The sequence below is a fragment of the Ammospiza caudacuta genome, chromosome 3 (genome assembly GCF_027887145.1).
Source record: "Ammospiza caudacuta isolate bAmmCau1 chromosome 3, bAmmCau1.pri, whole genome shotgun sequence".
In the NCBI taxonomy this organism is placed as follows: Eukaryota; Metazoa; Chordata; class Aves; order Passeriformes; family Passerellidae; genus Ammospiza; species Ammospiza caudacuta.
This window is the reverse complement of record NC_080595.1, coordinates 39,979,036-39,998,445: the sequence shown is the minus strand read 5'-3', so window position 1 is coordinate 39,998,445 and position 19,410 is coordinate 39,979,036. Positions and strand designations below refer to the sequence as shown.

The following is a 19,410-nucleotide window of genomic DNA, read 5'->3' as shown; positions in this document are numbered from 1 at the left end:
GAGCCTTCTGTCTTAAGTCCTGTAAATCTACACATACAAGTCATCTTGCTCAGGTGCACAAAGTAATTCCAATGCCAGAATGTTTTCTCTACTGGCCTTTTCATTTGTAGTTCCAGTTTTTTTTGCCTTACAAGTAAGTCATTTGCACATGTCTGTTCTTTGACTCAGCTGCCCATCAAATTATAATGAAGCAGAGCTGCTTGTGGCAGACTATGGTTTATTTTTGTAAGTGTGTTATAAGTGCTAGGAATGTGTTATTTTTATCTCCACTCAAAGTAAGACCTAAACCCAAAGCCCTGGCCATATGTGGTCATTAAAGATGTCATGAGGTGCTTTTCAGGAGGAAGAACACTAGCTGTGAACCTGCCAGGATACCAGGATTTCTATACTCCTTCTGCTTTCTATATTCCTCTGCAGTCTGAAGCAGAGAAAATATTGCTGTATTTCTTTCCTAAAAAACATTAAGTAAAGCTGCTGCTTTCCTTCTGCACATTTCCTCAAGGGATAATTGCATTTTAAATGGGGAATAAAGTGATTTATCTGAGGGCTTGTTCCTATCATTGTTTCTGCACATTTTGGTAGCCCTTCATGTGATGGAGCCTATCATCATTTTACCTCCAGTGAAGGCCTTTGGCACTCCCTGCGCTAAAGAACTGTTGGGACTGAATCTTGCAGTGCCACAGAGAGAAGGCTTTTCCAAACAGGTGACCAGCACCTGGTGCTTTTCTGTAAGGACAGAGTAGGGCTCAAATGTAGTCCTGCCTACTCCTCCAGCTGTCCACACCTGTGTCAAACAAAAACCTAGAGAACTCAGCAAAGATGCACTGCAGTCTTATCCTGACAGTACTCACCAACCAAGGACTTTTTTACTTCTAAATTGTGATTTATGGTCAGTTGAAAGGGAACTCTTGGTCTTGGAACAGTGTGGTCACAGCCGCCCAGGCTACCAAAATTTGAGCAGCATGTCATCACCATCCATGCCTGTTAACTCTTCTGCTGCCCTCCTGCATCCAAGTGCTCAAATTTACCTGTACAAGCTTTGTGTGCCTCAGGGACTGGTGTTTTTGGGATCTTGAAAACCAGCTTTTCCTGTGTGCTGTGGTGGGGTCTGAACAGATTTGGAATCGCATGTACACTTTTAAAAAGGCTAAAAAACCTGTCTCTGACAATTTCTGTACCAATGGAACAAACTGTTAAATTTTAACATTTTTCTCAGAAAGGCATGTAGTTTCATGTTAGGATGTTTAAGTGATTGAAAACTCACTTCTCCTACTGAACTGATTCATTGGTTAACAAACTTCGGCACACATATGAAATGCAGGCAAAAACTGCACACACTAAATACACCAAAATCTAGGACACATGTATGAGTATAATTGATGGTTATAAAAAAGTACTTGCAGATGGAACTGGCAGAAAAATTTATTTGGTTCGTAAGTTTTGTAGTAAAGATTTTAATGGTCTTTACATCATGATTTATTAAACAAAGAAAAAATATTTAAGGCATTTATTTTAGAAAGGGCTATTGTATTTGGCAAAGAATACAATATCCAGTATGCTTTTTCTCAAGGAATTGAATACAAAAATTTGGATGGTTTCTGGATCTTGAACTTATTGAAACTTACCACAAGTCCTTCTTAGTAGAATTAATTCAGCAACACAAATAAGCAACTTATCTGTGTTAAAGACTGTAAGAGGTGAAGGGTCAAGAACTACCTTTTATACCTTTTCCTTTTTAAGTCCCCACAGTGACAGAATTATAAAAAGATGCATATGGAGTTACTGGGAGGAAGACAATGGAAATTTTTTACAGTTGTGTTTTTCTGGTCCCTTCTTCTTGCTGCTGTGCACTGTCCCTGCATAACATATTTGCTATTAATAGTCTCATGTGATCAGCAGAGTTTCACATATCTAGTAAAAAAATCTGAATACTCTGTCTCTTAATCAGAAAGCTCTGCTAAGTAAAGGAATTCAAAATGAGTAAACAATGGTGACTTGACAGCCTGGAATTTCAGACAACAGACAGTAACAAAGTGTTTGTGTTTTCAGTGAACAACTATTGTTAAATAAAAAGTTCCTGAGCCACGGGACAGTTCCTGTTAAAAACCTAAGCAGAAGAAACTGGAGATTTTAGAATTATCCAAATTACAGAACTCTTCTTACTTAAAACCTAAATGTTAAAGGAAACAGGGGAATGGTTCATGCAGCTGGATCTTCACAGGTAAAACAAGGTCATTGCCTAAAAAAGCCACAGAAACAAAACTTGTGATTGTAGCAAGTCCCCTAATTCAGTATATAATACAGCCACAGAAGACAAGTTTTTTTCTAAAAAGTACAGTCTGAACATCTTTCAGTGCATGGGATATTACAGAGAAGGTCCAAGCACCAAATATTTTTCCTTGTCTAGACAGTTCACTCAAAGGACTCTTTTTTACAGCCGGAAAGGACATTTGTTTCTTTAATCACCCCATAAAGAGCGAGGCTTGTAATCGGCAATTCTCTTGATTCTCTTGCTACATGGAAGCAAAGTCAGGGGAAAAAACTAAGCATGAAACTAATATATCCTCTGTCTATAGAGTGAATAAAGCAGTTCTCTGTAATTAAAACCTATTTTGGAATCCATTAATCAGTGCTGCCTGCTTTAATCAAAAGGTAAGATGAGTGCACTCATGCACTTTTGTGCAGTTCAACACTGTGCTCCTGTTTTCTGACAACCTGAACAAGATGAAGGCAACCTCAACCTCAAGCATGATATTTAAATCTCACTGAAATCTACTTACATAGCAATATGTCTGGAAGAGGAACTGGTTCCTAAGACAGGCCTGCAAAGTGATTAGAGCAGCAGAGCTCTGATTCTGAAACTTCCAGGGCTACCTATAACATGCATACATAAAAAGGAAGAAGTAGAGGTGGGAGAGCTCTAGTGGGATGAGTAAGCTTTTTTGGACTGCCTGCTGCAGCAGTGAGAAGCCAATGAGAGACATATGGGATGGGACATGGAGACAGAAGAGATGCTTGAAGCAGAGAACCTTAAACATCAGAGAACCTCTAACTTGAGGTTTTGCCAACGTATTTGACTAGTAGCCAGCTGGGTAAAACACCATCTTTACATGAACCCCAGAGAGCTCAACAAGGAACTAAGGAGCACTCAGAGAGCCTCCAGTTCAGAGAGCCTGGTGCAGTCAAATTTCTGAGCCTGGGGCCAGGCTGCAGTGGAATGTCACTGCTGCAACAAAAGTTTGTCTACACCTTGGAAGAAGACACAGTCTCCACAGCTGTTCGGTTTATTTTGGCCAATGGCCACAAAAACTCCATACCAGAACTAAACCACACGAGGATCTTAAATGTTTTGTGCTGTTGTTGTTTCAAACATCAAAAAAACCCAAGTCAAACTCATACAAAAAATGTCTCCCCAGGAAAATCTGCTCCCCAGGTACAGAGAGGTGTGTGAATCCAGGAAAATCTTCTCAGGTTCTTCCTCTGATGGTATAAACAGTTATTCTCACTCACTTAACTTGAATTAAATTCACAAAGGCACTTAGTGTAAAGAACAGTAGCTCCTGCGGCTGGAAGCCACACGCTTTTTCAGTATGTCACACATTCCTTTTGTTTAGTTCTGCTTTTTAGCATGAAGCTGACACCACTACAAATATTGACACTGATGCCATCAGTGCTCCCTTAAAATGAGTTTCTTCAAAACTATGGAGTTGTTTTTATTAAAATGACAGAATGGAGAAACTAATTGTGGTGGAAAAGGAGTGCTGCTGCTTCAGAGACTAGAAGTACCTTTGCTTAGCCAAGTTATTAAAATACTTTTCCAAGTGCTGAATATAAAGTCTGATCTGTATTCCATACACAACACCAATTACTTGTGAAGCATGCTCAACTAGTTTTGTACTCGTTTTACTCTTCATTAAAACGTTCCAAAACTAGTCACAATCCTGGAAATAAGATCTTGTGATTTCATCTTTCTCTATTTAGTAGAAGTTTGGCTTCTTTGTTCTAATGGAGATTAACTTTGTATTACTTCATCATATACAATAGCAGCCTTTCCCTAGAAACTGCTATTTTATTAAATGTCAGAGATGCAGAGGAGCTCATTGTTTCTGCTACAGCTCCTATCAGTAGATGCTAATGACTTCAGATTTCTTTTTAAAATTGTGTTCCTTTTCAGTTGTGCTTTTTTAAATTTCTGTGAATTTGATTTCACAAGGTTAATAAGCGTTCTTCTAGCTTCATTTTGAAATAAAGTGTTTGGCTTCTACAAAGAGAAGGCGGTATTCTTCTCTAGCCACTTTTCCCCCTTCTTTTATAGCTATGCTCAAGAGTGAGGCAAAACACCTGCTACTACTTTTCTTGCAGAGCAATTGAAGATATGTGGCCATACCCTTCCCAAATATTGGGTGAAGTGTATACATGCTGATGAAAGAGTCCACGAACATGCTTTAGAATTATCCCTATTACTTCAAATCATAAAATACTGCCTCCTCCATGAATCAGTGGAGTTACTCAGATTTGCTCTCTCTAGCCTACTTGACCAGGCTTTTGTCTTGGCAGTAAGAGAATATTTCTTTCAACTAACACCATGATTACAAAATGAAGTAAATGCTTAGAGATAAAAAAGCACTAAAGAACACTGGAGATTTTTTTATAATTACCAATAATAACTGAAACACAAATGGTGCGTTTGATGTTATGCTATATCTAAATTTACAGCACTTATTCCCTGACATCAAGCGTAACAGTGTTCCTGCCAGCACAGTATTTCATTTCATGAGAGATCACATTACTAAATACATGGCAGGTTATATGCCAGCTTCAGTAATAAAGCTGTAAGGCTCATTTTCCTCTGGTATAAGCAGGGAGATGCAACAGTCAGACACAAGTTTCAGTGTACTTCATCCACCAAAGGACAAACGTTTTCACCACAGTTCACTAAGTGAACTATGAGAAGAATTGGCCTCTGAAAACCAATCACATATGGATTTACTGGCCTATAATTTGGGAGAGAGAATGTTGCTTACTTCTTGGGTGCTCGAGATCCCTACCCATTGGTTCTAAGACTGAGCTATCTGCTCAGTGGTTCCCCTCAGCATGCGTCCAGCTGAAATACTACCATATTAATTTTTCACCTTCTGAACTTTTCCAACAAGCCTTACTGCCTTGAACACTCCTCTCAACCATAAGAATAGCCATTCTTAATCTAGTTAGGGGAGAGTTTATTTTCTATCAGCATCACTGACTTCACAAAGCCACATACCTTCTTGGTATCACTGGACACAAGTGTCCTGTTTTAAATTCAGTGCAGGAGAGCAGCATCACTTGCAAATGTGTGTACACCATTAGCAACAGGATATATTCTCATGACATAGCAACACAAAAAACATAGTTACCCTTAATTCCAGGCTCCTGGTTGATGTTTCTATAAAGATCTAATTACTGCTACTTGCTCCATTTCTACCATTTCAAAATGCCTGAAGTTCTATAATAGAACTACTGGATTTCACTACAACTTCTCACTGGAGTTACTACTCTGTAACTTAATCAGGATATTTTATTTAAAAGTTTGGACAAGCAAGGTTCTGCTGTCTTCCATACAGCAATGAGAACATTCAGGTAGCTCAGGCTTGCTGACAATGCACTTAAGCTTCAAATTAGATAATCCTGAATATTCATGCGTATCTTACCCACAGAAATTTAAGTGGCAGATTTCAGAGTTAGTAGTGACTGACTGACTACTTTTCTCACCCTCCTAACAACAGCAAATCAATGGGAATGAATTATTGTAACTGGTCTCACCTTCACATGTTCTGCCATCTGCAGACACAGAAAAGCCCCGCTCACATATGCACTGGTAGGAACCATCCGTGTTTAGACACTCTCCATGTGGTGAACAGAGGTCAGATCTCTCACATTCATTGATATCTGAAAGCACAGAGACATTTAGAGCTTTGCAAATCATCACAGCCTTGATATTAAGCCTAAATTCAATTAGTCTTAAAAGCAGCTTCTATCTCCACTGGCTATGTAAATAGCTGTGTGAACGGCTCATCTTCCAGAGTAACCAAATCTCCTGGGACCCTTCTCAAACTCTGTATGTATGTCAATCTGTTCTGCTGCATCATACTCTTGCTACACCACTCTGTGATGAGGATAAGCAGAGAGTGACTGGTGGGAAATCAGCATAGGCACCACCCTAGCACACATTTCTTCTGTGTTACAGGTATTCTCAGCCCCATCTCACTGCTCTTTCATGGCTGCACACCAGTCAACTTTGGTGTCTGACTCCACACGTTACTAGCAGGTTTGGAGCTGCATCTTTCCCAGAAGGCTGATTTTACATAATTTAAATCCAAATGCTCTTTTTTGCTGATGGGGAGTGGGAATGATCCCAAAAGATTGCTATATAAGAGCTTATCAGTCTCTTTTGTTTCATTCTATTTTTGACTTAGGAAGCATTTTTCCAACTTGTGAGTCTGAAAAACAAGTATTTCCTTTTGATTGATGTCTCATGTGAGCAACCAAATCTGCCCTCAGAACTTAAGGACTTCATTATTTCATTAAGGTACTACCACTTTTATATAAATGATCATTCATGTTGTAGTTGTACTTTTGTATTTTTTGCTTTACAAAAGCCCACTAAGAAGCTTTCAGTACCATACTGAAACCGAGCACAAATTTACAAACAAAACTGACTCATGAGGCTTATTCATCCCTTACCCAAACACTAGAATTTCTCATTCTTAACTGTACCTTTTTCTGCTTACAGCCATCCAGAATGTATCAAAGTAGCCAGCAATTTTGATATACTACAGAAATTATGATTTCAATATCACCGTCTCAAGACCATGATATCATTATAGAATTTTCTCTAGCTACAAACTGATTCTAGCCTGTGTGTAAACCTTCTAACCAGTGTCCTGAAATCATGGCCATAAGAGGAAAGAAAAGAGGCAGGCAGCTCGGGGAAGTTGTATCTGCATGAGGTGCCTAAGGAAAAGTAAGTGCACTGTGCTGAACACAACACCTACATGTACAAAGCTTTCTCTGAAATCATAGCAAAAGCAAACCATCAACTACTTCCTGAAGCCCTCTGAAAGTTGGGAATGGTGGGAGATCAGCAATGACAAGGACAGTATTGTACCTTCTCATCCTGTACTCAAGATTTAGCTGTCTTAAAACTGCCAGAAAAATACTGGAAACCAAGCCAGCTGATTACACAAGGTAGAATGATGTATTAAAAGGCAGGAAAACAAAATTACCAGTGTTAGGGAAATTGAGTATAATACCTCTGAAAGAGCAAACTGCACTTTCTCAAGTTTTGGAGTCTTTTCAATTTTCTCCTTACCAAAACGCATATCCCCAACTTCTAGTCTAGTCCAGATTCAAATTGCAGACACTGCACTCTGTGATAAATTTGCCAGTTTAATTCAATAGCTCTCTGTTTGCACTGTCTGTCCCTTAGCTGGCTCACAAGTGCTTTCAGTTTTGTTATATTTATCCATTTAAAATATGAGGCATGTATCTACTACTTTAGATGGCAAAGTGAAGAGATTAGAGGGATATCAAAGCTGCCATTGATTTCAGCTTGTGGTCAATTCTCTTTTATCTGCTAAAGCAAGGTCTAATACAGCACTTCTGTACGCTGAATGCAGCATTTTCTGAATAAGAAAGCAGTCACATAGAACACTCAGAACTTTCACAAGGAATTTAGTGTTTGTTGCAGAAGACCTTCAATGTGGATGAGCTGGAATCCAGTTTCTCAGCTCAAGTCTATACTCTGCACAAGTGAGCAGCCAAAGCAAAGTCCAGTGTTCTGGTCCTTCAGCCATTTAGAACATGAACATGTTGTCACTTTCCAGCTCTAATACCATGGCTTCTGTCTCACAAAAACAGTGGGCAAAAGTGATGAGGCATGCCTGGGTGTTGTGCCAACATGAAGATGGGATTGTTCAGAACTAAAACCTGGGAAGTGTTTTCCTAGGTTTGGCAATGCTGACTCAGTCTCAGGTAACACATTTTCTTCATCCCCACCCATCCTCCACAAAGTACTGCAAGTGTTTTATAGAGGCAGTATCTAAAGCAACTTTAATGCTAACACTGCAGCTGTTCTTGTTACAGCTCTGATTCACAACACATAGAATGCTCTGTCAAAATAAACGTTTCCAGGATTTGGGAAAAAAGCAGCATGCATCTCTGTTAGTCCTAACATAGATTCTCTTTCAAGTTATGAAGGCTGAGACTTCAGCCTCTTGAAATAATTTCTCCGCATACATTTACAGAGAGAAGAGAATGAAAGAGAGTAGAAAATAAGAAGAGTAAAAAGCACTACAAATGATAAATTAGTTTCTCTTCCTTAGCAAGGTCTGTGACTATCACAAGTTACACTTACAAATCTGAACATTTATAATAATAATCCAGGGATGTTTTACACCTACTTCATACCTTGACATCCCCTATTTGCTATCTGCTGGAAACCATCTGGACAAGTGCATTTGTAGGACCCTTCAGTATTTATGCAGCTTCCTCTTAGGCAAACATTGCTGTCTTGAAAGCATTCATCAACATCTGAAATAAAAAGGCAACTGAATTATTAGATGATGTTAAAACTGATGAAACTTTTAAAAGTTTCAACATAACTTGAAGCAACTGTGTGCATACATGGAAATCAAGTTTACTACGCTTTAGGATTCTTTGTTATTTTCCTTTCATTGTGTCATCAAACTTCTCATATTTCAAGAGGGCTTTGAAATTTGAGTTTGTATGTGATTAATTCCTAGCAAATATGACTCATCTCCATCTCTCACAAAAGCACATCATAACAGTAATGCAGTTAAAAAGAAATCCAAGCAGCTGCACATTGAGAAGACAGACACAAAAACTACCTACTAAGGCAAATTTAAAATAGTCTTCTTTGGACATGTTTAAACCCCCACATAGAAATCCAAGAGCTGGAAGTGACTGACTCAGGCATCCCCCTGGGAGTGGGCAAGCCCAAGCAGAGCTGGTGTGTCACAGCAGGCAGGACGTGCCTGGGGAGCCTGCTCACACCACAGCCACATGGAACAGGACCACACTGTGGGCACCGCTGTGCTAATGGGGAGCTTTCCATGCAGCTCCCGAGATGCAACACAGCCATTTCACAGGCTTTTAGCAGCTGGGTCATGCAGCTGCATGGCTGCTTTTGCACAGTGCGGCACCCCAGCAATAAATCCAGCTCCAGAGTCCATGCACACAGGATCTTGTTTCCCAGCTCCAGCACACCATGTTCAGGATCAAGCCTCAGGCCTGTACACTCTGCTCTAGTGCCTCAATATCCATGGGATAAACGGCTGACACACAGCAGGGAAAGTTTCAGGATGAAAACTAGACACAAGATAATCAAGTATTTCAAGAACAGGACACTGGCACTGTCTCCACCTAAAGTCTTTTCTTCCCTTAGTCTTTCAAAGGGCTTAAAGGCAGCCCAGTGGAGGAACCAGAGTACAGCTACTCTGGGTACAGGATTAAGTCAGCAAGTGCCGACATTCCAGTGACATTATACAGCTTTGGTTTCACTGCAGCTAAAGATCACAAGGTATTTGGTGCCTGTGCCTCTAAGTTCTAAAAGCAAACAGAAAGTGAGAGACAAATTAAAAATACTGTCTCATAAGCAACTTCCCTCAGTCTCCACAGAGCTCTACCTAATCATCTACCCAGTCTATTGCGTTGATAAGGTCGTTAGCTTCCTTTGAAAAACAGTAATCAAAGACTTTTCCCAGTACCTTTGATTAGTCTGATTTTTTAAGTATGGATTTTAGCTGATTAGAATTGTAATTTTTTCCTGTGCTGCAGGAATGAATAGCAATTGTAATTGAAAAGAGGACATGACCTCATTTCTACATTTATCTTTGGAAGCCCACACTCTATCATTCTCCTTGGGATTCAATCTATTTAATAAAAGTAAGAAATAGGGATAGCTCTCTTACACAAATGAATGTTATTGAAGATAAAATTGCACTTAATGTTGACAAAGTTATGACCTTTAAGATAACCACATGTTTTATAACCATTTTCAAGTGCAAAACAAATTGTGGCTTATTTAAAAAGCAATTCATTTTGACTAGAGCATGAGAAAAAATAATTACTCCCTTGTGCTAAGTTAATGCCAAGTCTCACAACAAGAAGGTGCCTTCTGCCAAATTCAGTAAAACTGCATTATTTTCCATATAGGATGCAAACCTCCCTCTCTCTGATGCAACTCTTCATATACCCTATGAATGCTGCATGAGAATCCCCAGAAAAATCAGTGGCATCCCCAGAAAAATCTTAAGGCATTCACTGCTTTTTACCACCCTTACACATGCATGTCTTGAACATTTTGGCTAGCAAAATCTCTGAAAGCTCTAGGAGAACAGCAGAGACTTAAGCTTCAGACTTTCTTGCAGTAACACAGGTTTTTTGAGATGTACAGTCTGTATGTAAGTCCTGTTGGAGCATATTCCCCTCCTTTTTGGCTGAGACAAGGCCTCACAGGTGCCCTCACACTTTGTGCTCCCTCTTATTCAGGCAACAATGAGCAGAAAGTCTCAATGTCACTTCATCTCAAGAACAAGGTGCTGAATGACAGACTAAGGCAGAAGATAAACACACATGTGGGTGTGTATCTTGAAGATAATACTGCATGTATAGTTGTATACATTGATGTGTACCAGTTATTTTCAAATAACTTCCATTCTTACACAAGTAAAACACTGCACAAGGGCTTCCAGACAAAAACTTCAGCCAGGGAGTTGCAAAAAGCACAGCTGAAAATGAGCACAGCATAATTCTGCTGAATTCTACAATACCCCTAGAAGTTTGCACAAGTTATAATGATCAAAGCAGCAAAATGCTTCTTGCATGCAACATCTTTAAGAAAACGCCTGCACCAGAAGAAAACTTAATTAAACAAACACATTTCTTGCAAGTGGTTTGCTAATCACATTTGTTTTACAGCATCACACATTCTTTGGGTATCCAGATGTGACAAATGTCCACGCCTGGCTCTTGAGAAACTGGACAAAATTTGAACCACTTTGTTTTTTCCAGACAATTGTGCTGTGCTATGCTCACAGTTTTTGTAATCTCTTTTCTGCTTTCTCTGTGAAGTGTTATAAAACATTGAGGTAAATAAGCTAATCCAAAAATCAGAGGCCATTATGTGGCAAAACACTGCATGTCTTCTTGAGGTGATTGTCTCTTTAGTTTCCAAGGTGCAAAAAGCAGGTTGTAATATCCTGTACTTCAGAAAATTTTGAAGGGATATAATGAAAGCACAGAAGAACTTATTCCACTTCAAGAGATTAAGTATTTTTGCAGGACTTGCAATATTTACAGAAGTCTTCAGCAAACAAACCATGGCTACAGAAATTAACCATTCTGTCACTGGGTGGAGAAGCTGTAAATTTGGTTCCAGATTTTTAAATGAGACAAATATCTTTGAGTAAGGGAATGGTTTTACTCTTTTTTCTTGTTTGATACAACCCCTCTTCTTTTGCCTTGAAAATGTCTGAAACTATTTTGTCTTGAAAACTGCCTTTAAGCAGGAGTAAGAGTTAAAGTATGGACCTATTGTGACAGGCCAGGTGATGGAGAGCTGCAACAGCTACCATGAGTTCTTGGGCTGTTTGAAAAGCACCAAAGCAGTCTGAAGAGAAGTTTGAAATTTCATCTGAAGTCTACTTAGAGCAAGTTAGATTAGCGGTTGTCACAAATGATACCATATTATCTCTTCTGTCTTTGGGAGGCAGAAGGACCTGTGATCCATTACACCACATTTTTCTTTGATTCTTGACAGGGTATCTCTGCATCTGCTGCAATTCATGAAGATCTTGAAGACAGATGAGAGCAAAATTATTTGATGAAAATTTCTAGTCCATTGCATCATCAGCCCACATTTCTTGAAGCTGATGCAAGAGATGCTGGGACTCAGCATGAATGATGTTAAGTGTGTTAAGTTCTTCCATGAACATATTCTCCAAATAGCTCAGGACCAAAGAGTATCAGTGTGCTGGGGAGATTTTATAAGATATCCTTACTCCTTGTTGATGAGAAATGCAAGAGTTACTGTCACTCATGGAATGTGGATGTGTCCACATTCCATGTGTCCATTCCAATCCAGCGTAATCAGTTATGATAAAGTCTGTTACAAGTTTGTCTTGAGCAAACAGCATTTGGTTGGCCCAGGAGGAACTGCTCTTCTGCCTGCATCACTTGAAGAGGAGGATTCCTGACCTGTTGCTGTGAGGGAGAAGGTGAGGACTGCTTTCCAAGTGTGTGGAGGATAACCTAGCAGCAGAACACTGTTTGGTAGAACAGCTGTAAGAAGCTGTATCTTGCAAAGCATCAGCAGTTACAGAAAGCACACCAGAGACCAAAAAGCTTTTATGAGCTAATGCCCCACGTACAGTGAGACCTTAAATGCCTCTTAGCTACTTTTCACTGCTAGTGTGAGATAAGAAAGCAATTGAGATAGAATCTTTCCTGGAGCTTGCTGGTAAGTAATCTTGCATTCTCAAGGTGACCATGAGTAGTGCAGCAGATGTACCATATCAGATGGTAGCCAACAACAGAGAAGAGGGAGTAGCTTTGAAATGCTTCAATAGAAAAAAATATCAGTTTGCCAATTATGGGACAATTAAATTGTTTTACTTAAGAGATAAGAGAATTTTTTTTTTTCTACAACACAGCATTTCTTGCTACATATATTGTACATCTTTCACTTCTTTATTTTGTTTTTGCAAGCTCAGTACCTAGATTGCAGTTTGAGACAGTGCAAACTGTGAGCTCCAGTAGATCCTGCTGGAACTTGTCATCTACTAAATGCTTTTCTTTCATGTGCACTCTTGCCAGTGCACATGTGTGACTGTGGTGGCTGGCTGCAGGTTCCCAAAACCAGCTGGAGAAGCAGTTTTAACTAGCAGGCCCCATGAGACTAGCATATACTGGCAGAAGCTTTTGTAATACAGAGCCTCTGTGTCAGAACTTAAATAACAAGGTTTGGAAAGGCTGACTTGTTCTCAGTAATAATATCAATTGGTCTTCCAATCTTACTGTTGGAAGCACATGTCCGAACTTTTTGTATGTGGAAAGATGACAGGTACTATTTCTAAGAATCCATTAAATATGTGGCTGTGTTGGTGGGAACGAATGGTTGGCAGTGTAGAGAAAGAAAGAGAGGCAACATATATTTTTTCTCCAAAGAGTTCACTCCTATAGCTGAAATACTCAAGATCTTATTCAATAAAATTAAGTCAGCAGCTGAGTCCCTAAACTTACCTTCACACTGATCTCCAGTAGATGACAAGGAGTAGCCTTGGCTACAGATACATCTGAAAGATCCTTCTGTGTTCCTGCAGCGTCCATTTGTACAGACTGATCGCTGCTGGCATTCGTTAATATCTGCAGAGACAGTGAAACTCTTACACATCTGAAAATACCAGCTACTCATCAAATGGTACAAAGACCAAGTCTGAACAAAACAGCAAAGCACGGTATCAGTATCCAGTACTGCTTCACTTGTTTGTGTTTATTAAATACAGACAATGTAATGCATAAAATTGTATGAAACTGCAGACTGTGTTTTTTCCTTGAGACGACGGTGTTCAACATTCTCTCCTGTAACACCAATTTATCCCTCATGCACAATGGGGTACACACAGACTCACAAATACACACACATGCTGCCTGAGAGCTGCTTTTGTTTCTGTTATATCTGGCAGAGGTAACAAGTCAGCCGCTCCAGTGAATCAGCAAAACCCACAAAATACTTTCCAGCAGGATCACCACCTTTTAACAGGGTGTGGTTTTCAGATGCACACTGACAGGCTAATCCCCTATTAAGTTAAGGCTCCTTGAAATTCTTGCAGTAGCAGTATGATTAATAACTGGAGAAATGTCTCTTTGCTTCCACAACACTGCTAATCCCTCTGTGCTTCAGCTCTCATAAACTGGGGTCAGCCTGAGCTAACAGATGGATTTGAACATCAAATTTATATTTTCCTATGGAAAACTAAAAGTATTGGAGGCAAGTGGCACTTTGAATTCAGAACATAGCACATGCCTTGTTTGAGCTAGGAAGCCTATTTTCCCTCTGTTATTTGTAAAATATTCATTAAGAAGCAGTGTTTAAATTGACATGGTGAGTTCTTGGTCACTTCTGGCATTTTGGCACAGCTGAAAGTCTTTCTGGAAATACACTTCAATTCAAACGGGAGAGTGCTACTCAATGAGGTTTTTCAGGTCTGTGTTATGGCTGAACAGTCTGACCTCTTAAGTAACGGTTCCTTGCAACCACAGAAGTTTAGAATTTAAGGATCACTGAAATCTGTGAGGCTCCATGAAGCAACTGGGCATGTGTATGGGTCCTTACTTAGAAGGGTGCACTTTAAGAAGAACAGTCTGCACATGCCAGCTCAGCTTGGCAAGGGCTCTTTTCCATGAAAGGCTCAGAGGAAGCAGTCAAATTTTGTCTACATATTTTCCCCAAGATCAGTCTGCTGTGTCTCCTGAACAGCACATTTAACTCACTCAAGACACTTACACTGATGTTTTGTTTCAAACTTCCTGACAAATTTATATGAACGATCATTTAGTTTTACTGTATTATTTTTAGCACTCAGAAGTCTGAAAGTATTTGGTGCTGTACAGAGACATTTAGGGAAGGCTGAGGGAAAGGCAAAAGAAGGAAATCCAACATCTGACAAGAAACATGTAAGTGACTGTGCACTTCCACAGCCTGGAGACACTGTCTCAGATTTTCACCATTAGGGAAAAGTTTCAAGTACTCTCTAGTTAATGAGAGGAATATTTATACCTCCTGTACATGCTCTAGGTTCACCCTCACACTACTTCACCCTAACTTCAGACCTAATTTTGTTCCACTGGAGAAGTCTTGACAGGAATTTTAGATGTGGAAGAAATGTGGAAACTGACACTTTAGAGGCACGGGAACTGTTCCTAGAAACACACCACCAAGTTCTCTCTCTCTCTCTCAGTGTACTGCTGGAAATACAGAGACACCGGTGCAGGCAGGGTTAACTGCTCAGTGGTAACTGACACTGCTGGGCTCCAAAGGGCAGCAGCCTAGGTTTTTTGATTTCACTCACCCACATGGTAGGGAAAAAAAAAAGATAGAAAGAAAAGCAAAAGCCACTGTCCTTAAAGCTCTGAAATGCCAGATATGCCATGGATTTTGCAATATAAATATTACTACATGTTCTTGACTGGCTTTATAACATATGTCAAGATCTACAACGTGATTGTAGAAACCATAAAATGGAAATACACATTCTTACATTTCTGTCTTTTTAGCATCAGTGTTATACATTTAAAAGCAAGATTAAAAAAAAATTAAAAATATTATCTGAAAGGTAAATGCAACCTCATGAATTTTAGTAATATTCTTTCTTACCTTCACACTGATCCTTTGATGCAGAGAGTTTGAAACCCTGCGCACAAAAACACCTGAAGGATCCCTCTGTATTCTCACAACGTCCATTTGTACAGTGACTGCCATACTGACATTCATTTATATCTGTGAATAAAAAAAAGTGCAAGAAATTAACTGGGGTACAACCACCTTTCAGTTGAGCTTGGGAATATATTCAAATTACATCATAAAGATGACTATTATTCCTGAGGAATTTATTTCAATGCGATTTTAGCACTTTAGCACTTTGTAAGGCTACTCTACTACACTCATCAAGAAACTTAACTGGATTATGCAAAATCTCTCCTCCTAGTCACAAACCATCCTTTCTTTAGAAAGACTTGAAAGCAGCTTTTATTCCCTATACACTATCCCATGCACATCTACTTTCATCCTTCTCTGAAAGGTATTAATTAGATGGGCCACTTTCTTTAGCCAACATGAAAATTGCTGTGTTGCTACTTAACAGTAATTTTCAAGAATTCCTTCTGAAGGCAATTTGTATAAATCAACAAAGCAAAAAGCAAATATAAAGATACAACAAGAAACATATTTTACTATAAATCCAGCCAGAATTAATTCTGTATTCTAAAATAACAATTAGAAGTGGTTTACACAGGAAAAAAAAATAATTCAAATTTTATTTCTTTCTTTCGGGTTTGCAGTAGTAAGCACATGTCCTTTTTTTACGGAAAAATGCTGTATTTTTTTAGCTTCACTGATGAAGGAAAAGAACTACCCTTTGTTTGTTTTTATGTGCCAGAAATCATATTACTCCCAATTATCCTGTCTTCTGCCACCACAAAGCACACAAAACCCATCAGCTAATTATTTGAGGCACTGGAGCCATTTAGACAGCTGTAGCACAGGGAGAGCTGGAAGATTCGACATCTTTAAACCATCATCAGAACCCTTATTAGCTGTTGTGAATATGTGCAGTAACTATTTTCCTCACATGTGTTTAGAGGCATGGCTCTTTGCAAGCTCCTGTACCACCTGCCTTTGACAAAGCCCATCTTTCCCCCACAAACAAAATCACCACTATCATCCACATTCCCAGTGACCTACAACTCTCAGTTCCTCACTTGAGGAACTAGCTCTGTAAATAACATGGCCTGTTGCAGCCTGGCCAAGCAGAAGGAGTGACAGACATCCTTGGAGATATGACAGCACAGATCCACAGGTGCTGTGCTACGGCATTCAGTGGTGCCACTCCTCATTGCTTTCTCCAAGGCTTATCTCCCACTCACTAGTGTTGCTAATTGTGCTTGCTCTACAAAACACAATCTTGGCTCTCCATCAGAGAGAGCCAAGTACATGATCAATGCTCTGACTGAAGAATCTGTTCAAACACAGAGAACCCAATTCAAGCACACAAATTTCCAACCAAAGAACAAAACTGCTTCTTACAGATTCACTTGCATCTCCAAGCTGCTTGACAAAGAAATCTTGAATACTATTTCTGATTTTTGGATGGGATTCAAAGATCAAGAGTTTTCCACATGATGCCAACAGAAAAGCCAGGAACAGAACTTAAATTTTCTGAGATGAAATCCAGAGTTATAACTGATTCTGTTGGTGCTCCCTACAGTAGGGCTAGAGGTATGTGGATTAGCTCTGCTTACCTCTGTATTAGTTTTGGTATCTTCTAATGGGATCCTTAAAACTGTACAATTTGAATATTGATAGTTAAACCATGCAGCTTCAAAATCCACCACAGTGATAATCGCAAGGATGAAGTGATTTAGAAAGTTTTGCCAATCTACTTTTTAAATTTGTTCATCAATACACAGAAGTGTGCTCTAGATACGTCATGATATCTGACTTAATTTGAATGTGAAAATGTGCAGAGATAAAAATGGAATAAAAAATTAATCAGTGGTTGAAAGTGAACTTAAAAATCAATTAATTATTTCAAATAGTCCCTGTACAACACAAATGCAGTGAGGGACCTGGGACAGTGACAATTTCAAGACAATGAGGAGTCAGGCTGTGCAAGTGTCCTTTTCCATTTCTTCCAATACACACTGAACATTCCCACCTAAACTCCAGATAAATGTAGTCTACCTGAGTTTGAAGTGAACTGATGGACTTGGCTTAATAAAACAGAAGTGGCTATGTTCCTGGCTTTAAATCCTGCAAGATTACAATATAAATGGCATCAAAGACCTATCTGTAGGATAAAGTGCAGGCAGAGGAATGAAGTGAAGTAAAAAAATTACTGAAAACAGCACTGTGGAAAAACAGAAGAGCTGCAACTGATATAAACTAACAGGAGAAACAAATGAATTTATGGAACAATGGATTTAAATATCCTTCACAGATAATGGGAAATATTTTCCTTTTTGGTGTATTTAAGTGGTGCCATATTGCAGAACTACAGATTTAAGAAAAAATGTCTGCATTACATTTTCTAAAATATGTATGGCTCATTTCCAACATGATGTAAGCCTAGGATAAACAAAAAACGGAGTGATCACATCACTAATGAAGTGAGTAAGAATGTCTAGGCTTAGAACATTTCATAAGACAAAGGAACAAAGGAAAGCTACATGAAGTAATACAAGGAAAAAATTATCACTTTAAATCAAGACATATTCCTTGCATGACTTAGTTCTGAGCAAAGAACTGACTTCTCTCATTCCCCTCCTACTAACCTGGTTAGCAAGAATGAAACAACTGAAAGTTTTGTCAGGGAATTTTCAACCAAGCTATTTCCATAAATAGGTACAGAAAAAGAGCTTAACCAGAGAGACAAAGAGTACTAAACATACCATGGCACTGTCCGTTCCAGCCTCTGAACCCCACCCTGCAAGGAATGCACTGGTAGGAGCCAGGAGCATTAAGGCACTGTGCATCTGGACAGGTAGTTGGAGTCAGGCACTCATCGATGTCTTCAAAAGAGAAGATAAAAGGAAATACTGGTCAAAGCCATAGTAGAACACTGAATAATAATCTGGTTACTCTGACTCTCTTCCTGAGATACAAAAGCATTTAAAGAGTTGTGTAATTTATCTGATAGAGGCACAGGAAAGAACAAGTTCACACATATTTGTACCAGCAAAGGGGCATCTCAGAAATAGAGTAGCTCATAATACATGCAGCTGAATCTGAATTCTCTGTTTTACTAAAAATCTTTGGTAGGTCTTCCAGAACATACAGCATATCAGATTTCTGGCTACCACATGTAAAAATAACTTTCCTTTACTCTACATGTTACTCCTTTATCATACTGAAGTGCCCGAGATTCTTCCTATAGTAAGACTTTGGAAGTTCATTGGAACTTCAGTAAAATTGTAACTCTGGCTTCCAAAAGCAAAGCACAATTTGGTATTTTCCAATGCTATAGAGTTATTCAGCATGCAAGTGCTATTGGGACAAAAACATAATTGTGTGAATGAGAATCAAAGAGGTTTACATGGAGTAAGGAGTTAATTTTGGCTGAAAGAAGGCACAAGCCACATCACTGAGGCTGGCAATGTTTAGGGTGAGAGAGGGACTTTCTGCATCAGGCAGGGTCCTAGAATGCCCATGACAAGAAGAGAGAGGTCCTGAAAACGTCATGGAACTCATGTTCAGGCTCTGAGCACGAACAACTTCTCATCCTGCCCCTAGGAAACCCAGACATCCAACATATGCAATCTAGAGGAGACTGCACACAGAAAACAACATTCAAAGACAAGTTGCTGTTAAGTGACCAATGATCAGAAGATTCTGGAATTAAAACTGTGTAGGCAGTCTCCTTGCAGTCTGCTCGCACATGTGAGATCATTTTATAATATGGTATTTAATTACATAATAATTATAATCTTTCCCATTAAATACTTCCTTCATGCAGTGCACAGAACTAATTAAATTGTCAGTCACCTCTAAACTCAGCTTCCTAAGCTTCCATCCTTTTCCTGCCCCAGGCCTAGCAGTTTTGTCTTCTGCAATTAAGGACTGCTACTTGAGCACAG

General features: G+C 39.2%; 1 protein-coding gene across 3 annotated transcripts in view; it reads right to left on the bottom strand.

Moving 5' to 3' along the window:
* LTBP1 (latent transforming growth factor beta binding protein 1) overlaps nt 1-19,410 on the bottom strand; it is a 186,466-nt gene that overhangs the window by 36,335 nt on the left and 130,721 nt on the right. For all 3 annotated transcript variants that reach the window (XM_058802013.1, XM_058802014.1, XM_058802015.1), the window contains 5 exons: nt 18,226-18,345; nt 15,434-15,556; nt 13,300-13,422; nt 8,446-8,568; nt 5,800-5,925 (listed from right to left, as the gene is read on the bottom strand). In XM_058802013.1, the coding sequence (XP_058657996.1) occupies nt 5,800-5,925; nt 8,446-8,568; nt 13,300-13,422; nt 15,434-15,556; nt 18,226-18,345 (615 nt within the window). The remainder of the gene's footprint in view (nt 1-5,799; nt 5,926-8,445; nt 8,569-13,299; nt 13,423-15,433; nt 15,557-18,225; nt 18,346-19,410) is intronic.